The 20,179-nt window shown below is 42.5% G+C and overlaps 1 protein-coding gene across 1 annotated transcript in view; it reads left to right on the top strand.

Annotated features, from left to right (window-relative positions):
* The window catches only part of LOC124789573 (rap guanine nucleotide exchange factor 4), a 271,079-nt gene that overhangs the window by 138,954 nt on the left and 111,946 nt on the right, over positions 1-20,179 (top strand). The window contains exons 5-7 of the mRNA XM_047256978.1: positions 3,795-3,940; positions 12,236-12,380; positions 13,880-14,059. Of these exons, the coding sequence (XP_047112934.1) occupies positions 3,795-3,940; positions 12,236-12,380; positions 13,880-14,059 (471 nt within the window). The remainder of the gene's footprint in view (positions 1-3,794; positions 3,941-12,235; positions 12,381-13,879; positions 14,060-20,179) is intronic.

A 20,179-nucleotide genomic window follows, 5' to 3' on the forward strand; every position in this document is an offset into this window, starting at 1 on the left:
ACCAGAAAAGGGCAAGCTGAGTATCACACGAATCATGATTTCCAAACTCTGCTGATTTGTGAGCTGAGGCTTTTCTGTTTCGAGGAAGTTTATTAATGCAAACAAATAATTAGCTCAAGATTCTGCAGCAAACCGATGTTAATAATATTGGTCAATAATTGTACGGGTCCGTTCTTTTACCCTTTTTACAGACAGGAGTCATCTACCTTTTTTTTTTTTCAGTCGCTCGGGACTTGCTGCAGCGCGAGAGATCCGCGATAAAAGCAAGTTAAGTTTAAGTGATGTGCCAATGCCGGAGAGTACTCTCTGCAAAAGAGAATTGATATTCAATTCGGACTGGCGTCTTTTTCGTTTTCAACTCTTACAGCTACTTCTCGGTACCAGGGATGTCTTTTTCTCTGTCCACCATGCGGGAATCTCTTCGACGGTCAGTCGATGGTATGTCTGTACGATCGTCCTGCTTCAACGAGCTTTTAAACATGAAATTCAAAACTTCAGCTTCTCTTTTGTTGTTCCGATTGCCACGCCAGACTGGTCGACCAGTGACTGAACAGATGTCTTCGACTCGCTAAGTGATTTCACTTAGGACAAGACTTTTCTCGACTTCTCAGAAAGATCTTTCGCTAACTTGTGACGGTGGAGGTTAGCGCATCAATCTTTTGACATGTACACAGTACTACTAAATTCTGCCTGCCGTGTTTTAACAGAGAATGCAACAAACACTGTTTCCTCCGAATTTTTTTTATTAACCTACGGTGGTTCTTTTCTGTCTTTAATATATTTACGTAGCACGTAGATTCCCAGGATGCGCTTTATAGTTAAACTTCGTCCATAAGTCCATAATTACTCTACGTCCATCATACTGGAACTCAATGACGTCCATTTATTGTCTAAGTGGGATGCTAACAGCTACTTATCTGCTCTCTTCAGCAAAACTCTCCTAGCCCTGTTGATGGATTATGAACTTCAGTGACCATCGTAACTATGATACCATGATCACTAATCCCGGTCTCTTTAATGAGACTGCCCATAAAGCCAGGCCTGTTTGTAGCTGAAACATCTAAAATACGAGTATTTCCATTGCATGTGGGGTGTTGAACTATCAGCTGAAAACTGTTTTCACGAATACATTACCTTGCAAGGTCACAAAAACTTTGTTCCCAGGCACACTCATCACTACTAGACTATGAGGCCCACCTATGAAGAACAGATAAACATTTTCTTTAAGTCACAAAGAAATTAAAGGCGTTAGATGCCAGTGGCCTTTGATTTATATCAATGGAGCAAGTTGAAAATTTACGCCAGACCGGGTTTCAATCCCGGGTCTCCTACTTACTAGGCAGCTGCGGTGACCAGTATGTCACTCGGACACAGAGGTCACCACATTCGCACGGACTAACCTAGTACAACTCGAGTCAGACCCAAATTCCATCTTGCACCACACACTACTGACGCAGTGATGCATCTTACATATACCGGTATATTCATTTCAATCGCGTGTTTCTAATTGAAATTACGTATTTTCGCGACGTATTTTCTCATACTTTCCCTGTCAGACCTCTTGTTGCGCTGCAGAACTGTTGTTCTCTTTCCGTGTCTTAACATGGGCCTTGCAACTTATATATTTTGGTGTTCTGTGGGTTTGACGCAGCTCTATACGCTAGCCTGTGCTCTGAAAGTTTATTCATCTTGGCCTAACTACTGCAAACTACATTCGTTTGCAACTGCTTACTGTGTTAGAGACTTGTAAACGCAGATCAGCTGGAACTAGTATCTCGTGAATCCTCATTTCTCCGGAAATCTAGGTGTATGGAATCTGCCTATTACCCCTCATTCATAGTTCGCAGGATATCGTACCAGAAAAGGGCAAGCTGAGTATCACACGAATCATGATTTCCAAACTCTGCTGATTTGTGAGCTGAGGCTTTTCTGTTTCGAGGAAGTTTATTAATGCAAACAAATAATTAGCTCAAGATTCTGCAGCAAACCGATGTTAATAATATTGGTCAATAATTGTACGGGTCCGTTCTTTTACCCTTTTTACAGACAGGAGTCATCTACCTTTTTTTTTTTTCAGTCGCTCGGGACTTGCTGCAGCGCGAGAGATCCGCGATAAAAGCAAGTTAAGTTTAAGTGATGTGCCAATGCCGGAGAGTACTCTCTGCAAAAGAGAATTGATATTCAATTCGGACTGGCGTCTTTTTCGTTTTCAACTCTTACAGCTACTTCTCGGTACCAGGGATGTCTTTTTCTCTGTCCACCATGCGGGAATCTCTTCGACGGTCAGTCGATGGTATGTCTGTACGATCGTCCTGCTTCAACGAGCTTTTAAACATGAAATTCAAAACTTCAGCTTCTCTTTTGTTGTTCCGATTGCCACGCCAGACTGGTCGACCAGTGACTGAACAGATGTCTTCGACTCGCTAAGTGATTTCACTTAGGACAAGACTTTTCTCGACTTCTCAGAAAGATCTTTCGCTAACTTGTGACGGTGGAGGTTAGCGCATCAATCTTTTGACATGTACACAGTACTACTAAATTCTGCCTGCCGTGTTTTAACAGAGAATGCAACAAACACTGTTTCCTCCGAATTTTTTTTATTAACCTACGGTGGTTCTTTTCTGTCTTTAATATATTTACGTAGCACGTAGATTCCCAGGATGCGCTTTATAGTTTTTGGAAAATTTGTTCAGAACTACTTTATAAGACCGCCCATACCACCTGCAATGAATCCATAGACATCTCAGTCTATATTTGTAGATTAAAATCGCCTCTTATTCATATTGCATGGTATGGGTACTTCCGCGCAACTGAGAGTAGGATTTCTTTGAGTGATTCTACTGCAACGGCGTAATAGAATAGCCGGTAAAAAATTCCGATGATTGATGTCATCTACTCGAGTACTCGCGCCTGCATAATATCGCAGTCAGACTCCGTTTCGACCTAGATAGACGATTTCATCCGGCTCTAGTTTCCGAGTGCAATTTGAGCGCGACAGATCTTCTGGGGGGAAGTTAAATTCAGAGACTTTGTCACGAATAAATCGCAGTTTACGGTTAAAATCTTTACTTTGTACATGGCCTGATTTCGCTCTCTACAATGAGTATCAACTGGCGAACGCTCAGGACCTCAAATTATAACCTAGCCTTAAAAAGACCATATGCACTCCACAACTACTTTGCTACCAGAGTAGCTGCTTCCTTTGTATAGAGCACCCCTCATCTCTTAAGGGGAGTCCTACAATTATCCACCCCATAAAACATGTCCAGAAATTCGCATCCTGCGCTGTTAGAGAATCGACGGAGCCCCTGGTTTAGACCCTCCAATCGGTTCCAGACCAAAGGACCTCGATCAGTCTGCGTACGATGATGCAAATTATGAGCAAGGCCAGCAGTCTTCGCCACTTCCGCCAGCCCTCTGTACGAACGAAGGACGGCCCCAGACCTAAGCGACAGGTGTTACCGGTGCCGACATGAGCCACAACTTGCAAATGACCGCATCCTGTTTCCCCACTAGCTTCCCCACCGCTCGCAATGTATCTCAGCTGCCCATTTAACATTTGTTCCGATCACGTACACGAAATGATTGACTGACAAATGGGATCAGTCTGCTGTGCTTTACTTCAGCAGGCAGAAGGGAGGCGCGAAGAGATCGGGGGGGGGGGGGGGCGGAGAAGGGGAGGGGGGCAGCTATCCTGTTGATGTCGATGTATTAATTTAAGAAAATGTTTGTTGTTTGTATCACTGTAATGAGGGAGACTATTTCAGTGACACTGTCTTAATGTTGTGGTCCAGGAGTCACGATCGCACACCTGAGGACCTGGAGATAATCTACGAGGAGCTGCTGCACATAAAGGCGCTGTCGCACTTGTCCAACTCGGTGAAGCGGGAGCTGGCCTCCGTCATCGTGTTCGAGGCACACCCCAGGGCCGGGACTGTGCGTAAGTATTCAGCACGCAGCCGGCACGCAAGCAGATTCCCAAAATTTTACACCCCTTATTAACCGATGATTAATCGTGCATTTCAGAAAATAGTCTAGAATACATATCTTACTGAGTCATTCATGACTTTCTTTTGCACTAGACACACAATAAGGACTTTATTAATTTAATTAATACCAAAAAATGATAGCACAAGAAACATAATTAACATCCTGAGTTCATTTTTTATGGAAAAATCTGTGACTGGCGCAATAGTAAACTACATAGTTATTATTTTCATATGTGGCACCAGTGTTATAACGCAGTCTTGTAATGTCAGTATGGTCTGTAAGCAATACTGGTTGTCGGTTAACCCAGCGAAAACATACGGAGAGTACCTGGCGGGCAAACTAGCAGACAGCAGCTATTGAAAGTGGTCGTTATGGAATTCGTCAGTAAATAACATGGTGAAACAATGTAAACCCTTTGTGTAGCGATGTGAAAGCCAATTACTGGAGGAGCAAATTTTTTATGCTCGATTGCACGATACCGCTACTGTCAAAAAAGCAAATCAGCACTGTTTTGATTTCTAATCTGCTCATTCGAGCATTTTTCGGCCGAGGAGATGTTTCAGTGTGCCACTCCTTACTTTCCTGCTTTGTCTCATGATCTTACTCAAAAATCCAGGATTTCTCACTTGTGACCACGCAGCTTATAACACTACAACAGCGTATTTACGTAGCTTATGAATTCAAATACCAAATTTGGTTTATTACTTATTATGCCCCAACAGAACAAATAGTCCTGTCACGGAAAAGCCACGTATAACACTCCCGTCTGCTACTGCTATACCTTAACCTCAAAACTGGAGGCAGTTTGCAAAACAGAATTATTTTGTTATAGCAATTATGGTATAAAGTAACAGAGCAGTGTTACCCTCTGAGAGGAATTTTGTTATGTTGACCGTGTTATTCCTAACGGAGGTGGCTTATTGGAAATGAAAGTCAGAATTACGTAAATAATTAAACAGTGACAAACAAAATTTAGCCTAGCTATATTGTTTACAGAATAAGGGAAACGGTAGCCAGCCTAATTAGGCAAGAGAAAGATTAACGTTCTCGTTTATGAAAGTAGGTATAAGTAACTATAATGGACAAACACAACCTAGACTTAGCCACACGCGAGTTCAATGAACTCTGACACACATATGTTTTAAGATTGAAGCTAACAACTGGAGCAGCACAAACTATTTGCAAAATTATAACAGGTACAGAAAAACACTATCACTTTCAGGGCTTACACAAACTGAGTGGTCTTTATACTGTTAATATGCACACAAGAGAGACAAATACTTAGCAAACAAGAGTGTATAACGTTTCGCAACAGCAGCTTTCTCACTTTTACTACATAGAAACACAATGTTAACAAAATTGCAAGAAACTGGCTCATCTTTTAGAATTTACTACAGATATGAAGCTGATCATTAGCTAAGCAAAACTTTAGAAGCATCAGTCTTAAGAACTTTTAATTTTTCAGTTGGCAACAGCACTTTAATAAACAGTTTTAATGGGAAAATTATTTTCAGCAAACATTTACTTTAACTCACTCTCTTGCCACATTAACTTTAACTTTCTTTTTACTAAGTTCAAGAGGCATTAATTAGCATAATATTGGTCATAAAAGTTCTTTCAGTAGGGACACTCGGTGATTACTTTAGTTCAAACGGAAAGGAACCTGAGAGGTGTTATGATGAGGAGAAAAACCAAGGTTGGTACATAAATTCAGATATAAATTACCTTATATTTGAGCACATTAGCACATCCATTAAGCTGATCCTTCACTGTACATCATTATAGTATTACGTTGCAATGATTGCGCAATGTGGTGGCAACTGCATGTTGATAGGTGGAATTGCAGGCAGAATTGCTGGCCTCTGTTATTTCTTGGGGGCGACGACAGATACAAATTCCAGAATAGTTCCAGCTAATTATCCATCCATCCGAGGCCTTAGAAAGAAGTAAGAAAAGCCTCTCTCGGAATCAGCACAATATGCACACTTTGCATAGCAGTGCACAATTTGGTAGCTCATCTCCGACCGGTGGCTCGTCCCCGACTGCTTGCTCGTCTCCGACTGACTATCAGTTCCACCTTTTCCACCTAGGCCAACCACAATTTGCGCGCGCTACACAGTTCCGTTCCCGAGGGGAACCACTACACCTTTTACATACAGAATAACTAAGAGCCCTAAGTGAGGATCAGCAATTTACATAACAGCAACCAAATACATTAAATAAAACAAAACATTTACAGATATTGACATCTCTACAAAAAATTATTCACACAAAATTACCATCATATACAGTAAGTTTTGTTCCCTCCAAATGGGACAAAGAATATAAATTGCAGATACACTACTTTGCATAGAATCAAATCATGACATCAAAGGTTTGACAAAGAAAAGAGTACACAATTTTGTGTTATCTGTTCAATCAAACACATTTACATATACTCAATGTTATAACATTAAATAAAACAAAAGCAAAATAAATCTGTACAGCAGAAGAGGTATGGTGTTACAAGCTGAACCGTTCGTGGTCATTGGCAATCCTCTTAAGATGGTCAACGCACATGTTTCTTCGATTGTCGTCCTGCTTCAGCACCATTTTGCCGTAAACCTTTGGCATATGCAAAACTTCGATCAGAATTTGGTGTATGGCGAAAGTGTTAAACGTGTCACCCATCACCCTTATTGTTAAATGAATGTCGGTCTGATCTCACAAGATCACGCACACGTCGGTTTTTGAAGTTGAAGGTCTCCCTGAGCGAGGTTCATCTTCACGGCCTATCAAAAATGATTTTTGCCAACGAAAAACTTGTGTGTTCCTCGTAGGCTCCTTTCAACTTTTCAAAGATCACACTTGCGGACTGGCCAAGTTTAACACAAAACTTGATGGCATAACGTTGCACTAAATTCCGCTGTTCCGTGTTCGTAAGACACATCAAAAGCACAATTTCAGTGATGGCGCTCTCCAAAGTCACGTGATGGCTGTACGGAGCTGAAACTCGGACTGAACATGTGCAAGGGATGATCACAACGGTCTACATATGTACAACAACAAAATGTCGCCAGGTCGTTCGCAGCGTTGTCACTCTCATTACTTTACTCGCATTATTGTCAGTCTCATTACTCTCCTCAGACACCTCGAGTGGACAGCCATCCAGCAAAATGTGAGGATCTAGGATCCAGCTTGGACAGTTCCCGTGAGTCGATGGCAACATTAGCACTCAACGATCAGGATGGCTCGTGAAAAATTTCGGTGTATCGCCTCATCGCCCAGAACATAACGAAATAGCATGCTACATGCTGCTTATTACTAGGCAGGTGCCTTTTGATTCCGTTGCTTCTGAGTGGTTTGATGTAGCTCGCCGAAATAAACGATCCTGTTCAAGCCTCTTCATCTCTGCATGACTAGTGCAACCTGCATTCATTTAAACCTGCTTACACGTCCGAAAGAACAGACACCATATCCATATAAGTATATAGTTCTGGCAACACCGGCCATGACTTCCTCCTTCTGTGCGGATACACACATATTCTCCGAACTCTTACGGGACTTTGAAAGAATTTCTTCCACGAGTAATGAGTGTGTTGGGGTGGGACACTACGAATGTAGTGTGTGGACATACAAGGTGAGAATATGGGTCTCGCGGGAGGCGTGCGCGAGATAGTCCCTGCAGTCGCGCTGTCATCTGTGCCCTTGGTGGCTCAGATGGATAGACCGTCTGCCATGTAAGCAGGAGATCCCGGGTTCGAGTCCCGGTCGGGGCACACATTTTCACCTGTCCCCGTTGATATACATCAACGCCCGTTAGCAGCTGAAGATATTAATAATTCTAATTTAGTGGTATAAAGTGGCCGAATACCACTCCTGCCACCACCCATAACTCCTCCTCCCCTCCATCCCTACTCCCTTGAACTGAATTTGTGTACCCCATCTGTCTGCGTCTAGTGTGAGAACGTTTTCGAAATGTTTGTGAATCCTGTAACTGATGCGGGACGCGGATGCCAGCCGCCGAAGAAGCACATCGAAGTTGGCCAGCACACCGGCCTCCGTCATTAACCCGCCGGGCGGATTCGATCCGTGGCCAGTGCGTCTCCCCGAGTCCCGGAAGCGGCGTGCTAACGTGCACCGATATACGAGACAGTTTTTCGATCTACCGTTGTAATCCTCAGTGTTCTTCTGTAACATTATATTTCAAAAGCTTCTGTTCCTTTCTAGTCTGAACGGTCTATTATCTCCGTTTCACTTCCACACAACTCCAGACAGATACATTCAAAGAAAGACTTCCGGATATTTATATTCATGTTCTATGTAATTAAATTTCTCATTTTCAGAAATGGTTTTCTTGCTGTTGTCGGTCTGCGTTTTACGGCTATCTGCTTCGACCCAAATAGTAGAATGCATCAACTACATTTAGTGTCTCGGTGTACAGATTGCATATTACGGAAATAGTATTAGAAGAAGCTGCAAAGGTAAACACTTCAAGATCTGACACTTCCTGGCAGATTAAAACTGTGTGCCGGACCGAGACTCGAATTCGGGACCTTTGCCTTTCGCAGGCAAGTGCTCTACCAACTGAGCTACTCACGCCTCGTCCTCACAGCTTTAATTCCGCCAGTACCTCGTATCCTACCTTCAAAACTTCACAGAAGCTCTCCTGCCAACATTGCAGAACTAGCACTCCTGCAAGAAAGGATATCGCGGAGACATGGCTTAGCCACAGGACGGGGGATGTTTCTAGAACGAAATTTTCGCTCTACAGCGGAGTGTGCAGTGATATGAAACCACCTGGCAGATTAAAACTGTGTGCCGGACCGAGACTCGAACTCGGGACCTTTGCCTTTCGCGGGCAAGTGCTCTACCAACTGAGCTACCCAAGCACAACTCACACCTCGTACTCACAGCTTAAGTTTGGAAGGTAGGAGACGAGGTACTGGCGGAATTAAAGCTGTGAGGACGGGGCGTGAGTCGTGCTTTGGTAGCTCAGTTGGTAGAGCACTTGCTCGCGAAAGGCAAAGGTCCAGAGTTCGAGTCTCGGTCCGGCACACAGTTTTAATCTGCCAGGAAGTTTCATACCAGCGCACACTCCGCTGTAGAGTGAAAACTTCATTCTACTTCAAGACCTGATACTGTCACGAAAATGCAATCTTTTCCAAATGTTGTTGTAAGTGGGCGTTAAGCACTAAAACGTTAATGCGGTTGTAGTACTATATGACAAGAAGTAGTAAGAAGAAGAGTGACGAATGTACGGTAATGAGAAACTGAGTGGCGGCCATCCAGCAGGCCTTCCTGCGTCACCAGCATTGTCTAGGTGTATTCTTTGACATACATAAGGACATAAGGCGTATGACACTACTTGGCGCCGCCATATCCTCAATCAACTCCATGAGTGGGGCTTTCGTGGCCGTCTCCCCATCTTCATTCGGTCCTTTCTTTCCCACCGCCTCTTTCGATATAAGGTTGGTAATGTGCTATCTGATTTGTATATGCAGGAGAATGGTGTTCCTCAGGGAAGCGTTTTAAGTGTCACCCTCTTTGCCGTCGCCATTAACAGTATCACGTCCACTATCCGGAGTCCTGCCCAATGCTCCTTGTTTGTGGACGATTTTGCTGTTTTCTGTTCTTCCTCCAGTCTTGTCACTGCTAGTCGGCAGTTGCAGCTTACGATACAGCGATTAGAGGCATGGACTGCGAAGACGGGTTTTACCTTTTCTGCAGACAAATGTGTGTGTGTTCATTTTAACCGTTCTCGACGTCTTTTTACCTCCCCTGAATTGCGTCTGAGGGACACCATTCTTCATTTTAGCGACACTGTGCGGTTCCTGGGCCTCACTTTTGATTCCAAGTTGTCGTGGTTGCCTCACCTTAAAGACCTCAAGGTGCGGGCCCTGAAGACACTGAATATTTTGAAGTGTCTGAGCCATCGGTCCTGGGGAGCAGATCGGGCGCGTCTGCTGCAGTTTTATAGGGCTTTCGTCCGATCGCGTCTTGACTATGGTTGCACAGTGTATGGGTCAGCAAGGCCTTCGTATCTAAAGATTCTTGACGCAGTACACCATGAGGGTATCAGGCTGGCCACTGGTGCCTTCCGTACCAGTCCCATCCCCAGCCTGTGTGCTGAGGCAGGGGAACCGCCGCTCGCCATCCGGCGGAAACTCCTCATGGTGCGACGGGTGTGTCAATTCCTTGCCTGTCCTACCTCCCCCGTGTACCCTACCGTTGCCTGACCGCCTATGGAACGTCTCTTTTCCAGTTGTCCCAGGGCAACGAGACCATTTGGGATTCGTGCCAAGCATTTGCTTGAGTCCCTTGGTGTGGAGCGTGTGGCCCCCCAACGACAAGGTTTTACTCGCCTGCCTCCCTGGTTGCTCCAGAGGCCCAGCGTCCTTTTAGACTTGTCGGAGTACCGGAGGAGCTGAACTCCTGCGTTTGTTTTTACCTCCTTATTTTATAATATTTTAAACCAGCATCCCGACCATGTACCAGTATTTCCGGATGGCTCTAAACAGGGGGACTCTGTTGGTTGTGCTGTTGTTTTCCCTGATCGAGTCGTCAAGTTACGGCTTCCTGCGGCGTTTACCATCTTTGATGCCGAATTGTTTGCGATCTTGCGGGCATTGGAGCAGATGAGATGTGTTCCCAGTCTTAAGTTCCTCATCTGTTCTGACTCCCTGAGTGCCCTTCAGACCATGCAACACTTGTATCCAGCGGATACGGTCGTCCAGAACATCCATGATGCCCTACTCCACCTGCAACGGCAGGAGAAGGAGGTTTCCTTCTGCTGGGTGCCGGGGCACGTGGGTATTAGGGGAAACGAACTGGCGGATGTGGCTGCCAAAGATGCATGTTCCCTCCCTCACGTTGTTGCATGTGCCGTCCACCTCCATGCTGTTACCTCCCTCCTGCGTTTTCGCGTTCTGCGTCAGTGGGAAGAGGAGTGCCTGGCAGTCGGTGAAAATAAGCTGCGTCTGGTCAAGGCCACCACGCGGCCATGGCGTACATCCTACCAGTCATGCAGGCGGGATGAGGTTCTCCTCACTCGCCTCCGCATCGGGCACAGTCCCTTAACGCATGGTATTTACTCCGGCGGGAGGACCCCCCAATCTGCAGTGCTTGTGGCGTCCAGATTACTGTCCGCCACATTTTACTTGACTGTCTTTTATTCTCTGACCAGAGGGCGGTGGTTTCTTTGCCACCGGATTTGCCCTCTATTTTGCAAGATGACGCAACGACTGTAGTTAAGGTCTTACGGTTTTGTGTCCTGTCCAATTTGTTGCCTCGGATTTTAGGGAGAGGGTTTTAATGTGCTGCTGGGTGATTGGCTCACCCAGTTTTTAGGTAAGAGGTCCGCCAGTCACGATTACCTCCTTGTTTCCCTTCGGTTTCTGTTCTCTTTTCCTTGTTTCCCTTGCTTTTTAGTGTGTTCCTTCTCCTCTTGTTTTGCCTCTGTATGTGAGGATTTGTAACTGTGTCAGGTCTGTGTCTTTTAGCCGTTCTCCTTGTTCGCTGTTCGTCTTCGTCCCTTCACTGCATGTGTTCCTGTTTTTTATGCGTTTGGGCGCTGATGACCACGCTGTTTAGCGCCCGTAAACCTCAAAAACACACACAACACGAGAAACTGAGAAGAAAATATCGAGCAATAGTGTTAGAAAATTCGGTATCGGATGTACACTGAGAATTCGAGAACCAAAAAGGCTTAGGTGTTAATTGTAATAGCAAATTTCGGCGCATGGCCAGATTACTTGAAAAGACAATCTTGTGGAGTGACATTGAGCAGAAGGAAAATATGCCTTGATTTTGGTGTATAACGAGTTCTTGGTCTTCCAAAAAATTAACATGGCGCTAAAAGAGAAACCATGCAATTTAAACACAAATGTATTACATGAGACGATAATTTACAGCTTATGGTCTGAATTTGCACGTTTCGTGTCCAAAAAAGTTTATACTTGATATTAATCTCGAGTCACTGTTTGAAATCCACACTGAACAGTAACTTATAGCGGAAATAACGTTTACACGTCGTCTAGGGAAAACAACAATAACAATATAGCGATATTTTCGTAATAGTAACACTGATATAAGCATGTTAATGTTATGGTAGCATCCAACTTCGATTTCACAGAAAATACGGGACATCAACTGTCTAACGGCATGGCATTTATCAATTCATATTATCCGTGCAGTTGCATATTCAGAGAAATATAATGTCAACTAGTATTTAGAAAGTGACATGACTAGTGCTTCACTGTTTCAGTATTCAACCAGGGCGATGAAGGACGGTCTTGGTATATCATACTCAGGGGTTCAGTGGACGTCGTCATACACGGGAAAGGAACTGTAACGACGCTGCAAGAGGGTGATGACTTCGGAAAGCTTGCACTCATAAATGATGCTCCAAGGTATGTATAGCAACTCCTAATGGTTTTCGTAAAATTAACTTATAGATTGAAAAAAGTTAATTGCAGCCCACTGCCACATATTCAGAATTTAGGTTAAACTGATGCTACGTCGTTGAAGGAGGCTTTGACTTTTCTTGACAACGTAAATCTGACTCAACCAAGACATGCAAGTGATGTGCTGTTTTCATAGAATGGCGGTACGCGTAGGGCCTCACAGTGATTCCAAAAATGTTAGATATGTGTTTTGTAACAACACATATTCCTTTCAGAGACAGAGCAATGTGCGTTATAAATCGAAAATGATTGTATAATTCACGTCGTTCGCAGTGGCATTTGTTCGGTTCTAGTGTTTACAGTTCATGAAAGATCGTCACTGCATACCAAGAAATTTGTCGCTCTGTGGGAACTACCACTGGCATTCTATCCAGGCGATAGTCTCCGTCAGTTTCATAGATATGGAGTAGACGAATCACGCCAACATTGCCACATGCCCTCACGATTGGAATTGGATGCAGGACACTGCCACGTAGACTGGTGGTCAGGAACTTTGTGTTACCACCTCTCCTCATCTTGCCAGTCAAATTCTGGGTACGAAAAGTCATTCCAACAGGCTGCCACAGAGTGGAGCGTCGACGCACGAAAGTGTACGTTTGTATCTTTAGTTGCGAAGGCAGGTCTCAGTGTTCGACGAACACTACATGCAAGTCCAGAAGTTGTGTACTGCAGCTAACGGCTGTCATTCGGAGTTCGCCAGTTAGAAGAAATCACGCTGCTATTGTACGCACAAATCCACTGTTTGCGACAGCACTGTCAGCGGAAGACCCTAAGGTGATTTCTCATGAACTGTTCCCATTACAACCGTGCAACAAACTCCTTTGCTGTTGACATATTCTTAATAAAATTAAGAGTTGTTGTTTTTAATAAATCGACACCTGGTGCTATTAAATATATTTGCCGCCATTTACGGGATCACTGTATTGGCTAACTTCTTAAGTCTCAGTGTGTCCACACATTTTGTAAAAACACCAATTCTCGTTCGAGAAATACCTGCTGCGCTAAATTTTCGAGATTCATCTTGTAAATCTATGGTCCATCAAAAACAATAGGACATATTAAGAGAAATTGAGTTCCTCACCTAAAAACAAGAAACAAATTTTTAATCGAGATGGGCCAGGGAGCTTACATGCTATGAACTCGTATTCTGCAAAAGGCAGACGTTATCTATCAGGATAGTACTACAAGCAGACTTGTAATTCTTTGATAATAAATATCTATCTGTGGCATGTTAGTGTCCAACATTTACTCCAACATAGCATTGTTGGCACTGCCGGTACGTTGGAGAATTTGAAAAGTGGCTCCGTTCCGCAATACCAAAAGTTTCTCTTGAATATGCCACAAGAGGTTTTTGAAGCTTTAAGCACTATGATGATGTATAAATAGGTAATGTACATAATTATACACTTGTGTTAAACTAATTAGCATACTTCTTCTCTGTGCAGGGCAGCGACAATCGTGTTACGAGAAAACAACTGCCATTTTCTGCGCGTCGATAAGCACGATTTTGACCGCATTCTCCGAGGCGTGGAAGCAAATACGGTGCGACTCAAGGAGCACGGGCACGATGTCCTTATACTCGAGAAGATCTCACCAGCGCGTGGCTCCGTCTCTTCGCATTTCAAGTGAGTCATCTAGTCTACGACATTTTTACACACACACACACACACACACACACACACACACACACACACACACACACACACACGGACTAAAAACTATAACGATATCTATTAATATTTTGAAAGTTTATCTTTGTTCAAACACAGGGCTTAGCACAAGAAAATGAAGGTATCTGGTAAGGGGGAAGGAGCAGCGAGGTTCCGCAGCTCATGTCAGTTTCACAGTGAGCGCCAAAACAAGTGGACTTTATGGAAGATACACTGCTATTCTTTCGAAATTTCTAGGCATAACCGCGAAAATAATCTCCGTTAATTATAAATAAAATACGGAAATAGTTCAAGAACAATTACCCACTAGAAAAAATTTAAAGCTACGTCTATGTACTGTTTCTTTAAATAGCTAACATTGAGAATTAAGTACAATCATCAAATATTTGAATGAGCTAACAAAATGTCTCTGCGTGTAATACTTCTCCTGAGATTGTAGCCAACTCGTGGCAGCATCTTGAAGTTCATCGCAGCAGTCAGAGCATTGGTCGTTATGTAGTGAACAGATGGAAATACAGGCTGTAGAGCGGATGTTAGAAAACGTCGCATTTCTATAGGCAAATTCATGCGTTTGCTCGTTTAACGCTGTTGCTCTCAATGTTGACGAAGATTGATACGTACTGAATTTAAATTTAATTGCAGTTGACTTTAAAGGATCAGGTTATTGGTATGTGTTTGTAGTTACTCAAAAGCAGGAAACGAAACATATAGTGTGTCCCAGGACGAATGGTCAGTATTCAGGGACATGAAAGGAACAATCATTCGAAGCGAAACACACTAGTAACCATGAGCTCCAAAATGCATACCTTAAGAGCTATAAGCACTTACTCATCTTCGCTGGTTTGAAATACATCGTTTCTACTGAATAGGTGCTCATAACTCTTAAAGTATGTTTACTAGATACCTTTTTCTTGTTTTCGTCCGTCCTACTTTTTTCTGAAGGCTTACTTACATGCCATACGGTGTGGCACTATAAAAAGCACACTACTTTTTCACGTTCCTGTATGTTGACACGTAAGGGAGCTCCTTCGTATCCTCCCGCCCAGATGCTAACTGGGCTTGGGTAACAGCTTCCCGGTTAAAAACCCGTGTTGATTGCAGCCGTTCGAATACAAACGTAACAGACACACGTGATGTACCCACACAGCAATGTAGTGCATGCCACGGGCCCCGTGCTGGCATAAGCCACACCCCCAACCGCCCAATTTATCGGCGGAAAATTAACCTGTAGCAGTTTCGAACTGAAAATAGCTTCGTTCACGGAGTGGGCAGTATTTTTAAAGCTCTGAAACTAAGCAGTCGCCGACATAACACTGTTTGTTTTTCAACATCTAAAGCGTACTTATGGCATAATTATGTTTTATTAAACAAAATTTACGTGTTGCAAATTGACAGATGAGTTTTTTTTTATATATTTTCTCTTCCGCTGTGGCCTACTGTGCATTACTACGAACTTGCTCCACAGTACACTGTAGTCGTCTGGCATTATTTTGTTTAAACTGTTAACAAAGCTCGCTTAATATCGTTCGTTAATATACCAAACGACGTACACCACTAAGCAAAATAGGTGACCAGATTACATCCAATATGGCATATATTTGTTTAAAGTAAAATTTGTGATAATCTTGCTCACTTACAACAATGATCAACAACGATTTTGCATCAGGTGTGTGGTATATTCATTCCCGTGGTTTGTGTTTTTTGTAGAAATGTGGTGTCACATAACGCTACCAAAATTTTTATAATCAAGTAATTTTTTACATTTCTACTCAATTATTTCTTTTACACATTCTGATATAAAAAAGCCAACAAGTTATGTCATTACTTTCGTTTTATATAGTGTTGGTTTCAAAAACAGTCACTAGGTGGCAGGTTAATCATTTGCCAGAATGTTTTAGTTGCATACATCAGTTCATATTGGAAGAAGAACTGTTAAATGACATACTAAGATCATGAACTGACGATATACGTACTGTGATTTAAAAATGGTTTCGCTGCTTACACCTTTATAGGTCAAGAATTACTATTTTTCGTGTTTTTGGTAGCCGATACACACACACACACACACACACACACACACACACACACAGGACTGGTCTATGAGACAAAATACATATTGCAGGAAAGAAAAATTATAAAAACCAACCCTTATTTGTGCCAAGTCAAGTCACACTGCTTCGGCTTACTATTATTAAGCCTGATAAAGAATTTTGCAAAATTTGTTGATAAATAGGATGAGTCGGTCAATCATTTTAAGGGCGTTTTTCCCAATATCAGTGAAGCAAGGTTGGAAGACCCTTATTGGAACGCAAATCGTAAAACTGTTGATTGATGTGTCATCACGAACACCAATTTACATAGGCCTACTTGGACTTCTTTCAAGCATATTGTTCATAGCTTTATTGGCAAAAGAAGAGAAGATAATTAGCTTCCACAGTGAACAACTACAAAGAATGGGGTGTAAAACGTAACTAAACGTATATTTTCATTTTTGCAACTTGATTTTCACCCAAAAAAAATGGTGCTGTAGGGTTCCAAAAAATCAGTCTTACCATGAACATTGCCTTTTTTTTATAGTAAGGAAAACTTCAGTTACAAAGTGATTACTGTTGGTATTTGTTTAGAGAGTATGATGAGACAATTTACACTGAAGTGACAAAAGTCGTGGGATACCTCCAAATATAATGTTGGACCTCCTTTGATGCATGCTGCCTCTATAGTCATCCATTAGATTTTGTGCACGTACGGACGTCTCGATTATGCTCATAAATGTTCAATGGGATTTATGTTGGGCGACCTTGGTGGCCAAATCATTCGCTTGAATTGTCCAGAATGTTCTTCAAGCAAATCGTGAACAACTGTGATCTGGTGACATGGCGCACCTTTGGCCAATCGAAAAGTGACTCCTAATTGCCTGAATCACATTTCTTGATATACCATGTTGATGGCCATGTCCAGATACGCCACCATCCAGGCGAGTGGCTGCTCCTCGCACACACTGCGCCGCAGATGAAGCCCAGTAGGGACATTATTATGCTATGGGCCAGATTCACTTGGGCTTTCCTGAGATCTTTGGTAGTAACCGAATGCACCACGACAGCTGTAGACTGTGTGAGCATTATTGTGTACCACCTACGTGCTCCACTCTTCATGCTTGATGTCTTTCCCGGCGGCAATGGTATTTTCCAGTAGAATAACTAACTGTACATGTCAGAGGAGCAGTATCATACACACAGTAATTTGAGGAGCATTCTTGGCCAGCAATTTTGCATGGTCTCAAGCTGATGGAACACATTTGGAACGCTGTTTGTTGCCATATCCACACCCACAAAGCACATCATGTCATTACACAGGATAGAGAGAAGACAGGTGGTTACAGGCCAGTCTGCGATTACTGAGCGGTTAGGAGCAAATGTAGAAAGACAAACTCCCAGCAGTCAGGCTGATTGTTTGCAGAAGCACCAAGCACTGTCGCAAGGCACCTACAAGAGGTGCGGATTTTGACTAATATCAGCGTCACATGAGAAGTTCAGGCAGGCAGGTGCTAAAGAGGTCTAAAACTCACAAAATTCTCACAACAGGAAAGTAAATAATAGTGTTACCATATTTAACCAAAATATTGGTGGATTAAAGAAAAAAGTATATTCTCACAAAATTAAAGTAAAAAATAATGTTACCATTTTTCACCAAAATATCCCGAGATTGAAGAATAAAGTAGATGAGCTCCTGGTTTGCTTAGATGACACCGAATCTTATAATGTAATTGATATACTATGCCTGTCTGAGCATCACATTGTGTCAGATATGGAAAACGTAAATATCAGTAGTTATAAACTAGCTGCACATATGGGCAGAGAGAATAAGGTGAGAGGATGAGTTGCCATATATGTCAAAATTTATCACTGTGTAGAAAGCTTAGATACAAAAAAAAGATTTGTCTAGAGCAACATATAGAAGCATGTGTCTGTCAACTTAAACTGAAGGAGGGCTCTTTTATAATTGTAACAGTATATAGGTCCCCTACAGGAGAAACAGACTTGTAGGAGCTTACCGAGGATGGCAACGAGTAACGTGGAGCTGGTGTCCTAATGGTCTGAATGAGAACCCTGTCTGAACACAAAACATGGATTTTTAAAGGCCCTATAGTCGGCCCACCAATCCACAGGCACTTCAGAGGATTCAACCTGTCTGCACCTTCACAGTGCTTCTGGCCTACCACATTCAGATTCCTCCCCTCCTCCTGTATGGTAGGTGGGGATGTTTCTGGACTTTACTTAAACAGACTCCTAGTTCAATAGCAACAGCATTCAGATGAAAGCTAAACATCAGTGACTCTCCTCTTATGGCCAGCAACGACAGTGTTTCACGTCATTAGGCCCTGCCAAAAGGCCTTTCATGAGTGGAGATCACTGGTGTAGCACTCTCACCAGTATAAACCCCCCTGACAGGGCAAATTTCAAACTTCCTGCATTTGCTAAGACATGACTTTTTCTGACCAACTCCTACTGTGATGCCTTATAACAGCGACTATTATCCATTTCATAATGATTGACCCCTAACTTTGAGCTCATATTCTGGTCGCAGTATATCAAGAACGTCGATATGTTATACCTGGCCGGAACTGTGGAAATGTCTAATTTTATTTAGTGTATGAATATTACATCTTAGTTGAAATGGGGCAAGATATGCAGTAATAATTAAGAGAAACTGTGCTATTTCTAGCTTTTTTTGGTGAGTGTCAGCTTTAAGGATGCAGAAAAATCGTACCATAATTAGGAGAAAAATTTCCTTTGCGCAGTTTGTTCTGTTTACAGCCAGATTTCTGTTATTTTTTAATTACTTGTTTCATCGCTATAATGTAAAATGCAAGATGCTGCAACTGAACGGTAGCTATTGAGACATAGAAGGCACTGGTGTTAAACTTGAACTTTTGTTGGTTACATCATACGTCTTCACTTATGAACTCTCTCCTGTCTGTTAGTTAAGAGTTTGCAAAGTAGTTGTGTTGGTAGCAGCAATATATGCGAGGCTGTGATGGGGTGTAGTTGTCACACCACACATTGCCACTCTTGTAATGTACCGTAAGCACCTGTCCATCAGTGAAGAATGGCAACTTCATAGTCACATTCCAGTACAGCAGTATTGCATTCAGTTTTTGTTGCGAGTAGAGGGAAATACTATGAGAAACTACAAATAAATGCTCAGTATGCAAGCAACTCACAATAAATGAACATTTGTATAACACATTTCAACAGTAAACAGAAAAGTCAATTAGCTCGAATAGATTTTGTGGTAAAGAATGATGACTGAAATAGAACCTACCATGTTTTCATTGCTGCTATTGCAGTCATCTACTTGGATCAGTAATAGTTCTGTTGTTATGTCAAGGATGGCTCACTAAATTCTTCCAGACACATTGGGGAACACTTTCCATAGAGTAGCAACACAACTGCAAAGTATCATTTGTTTTAAAATTCTTGTTCTCCTTTGCTACCTTGTTCTTGACAAATTCCCAAATAAGTTCAATGGCGTTCAGTTCACAGTGTGCTACAGGCAACCACAGAAGTTTAATTTCCTTGTCCACTGATCGCAATATACTTTCCAAAAGGTATTCCAGTGCCCTAAAGTGTGGTCGCCTGCAGTCCAATAGGCCAGCTTTAGTAAATTCCTTGTGGTAATTAGATGGAAGCTCTACATTATTTCCTTCCATTAAATAATAGAATGCTTCCTCCATTTTGTAGATGGATTTCATAATACTGAATTTATCATTGTATAATATGGAGCCTGATCTAAAACCTTTGCAAATCAGTTTGGTACTTTTTCGAGACTGCTCCTAAACCACTCTTCATAGTGTTTGCCATTCATTTCAGAATAATAATCAGCACCTCCTTTTTTCCCAGTAAAATACAAGCCAACATTTTGCATGAACCCATCGTCATTCCTAATGTGGCACATTATAATCATTTTTCCAGAACCAGACAATGTTTGAATTACTCCTTTCCAGCCATTCCACTCTTGAACACTTCCTCTGTGATAATCATACACATTTTCTGATGCATAAAGCCTGCCAACCAG

The sequence above is a fragment of the Schistocerca piceifrons genome, chromosome 3 (genome assembly GCF_021461385.2).
Source record: "Schistocerca piceifrons isolate TAMUIC-IGC-003096 chromosome 3, iqSchPice1.1, whole genome shotgun sequence".
Taxonomy (NCBI): Eukaryota; Metazoa; Arthropoda; class Insecta; order Orthoptera; family Acrididae; genus Schistocerca; species Schistocerca piceifrons.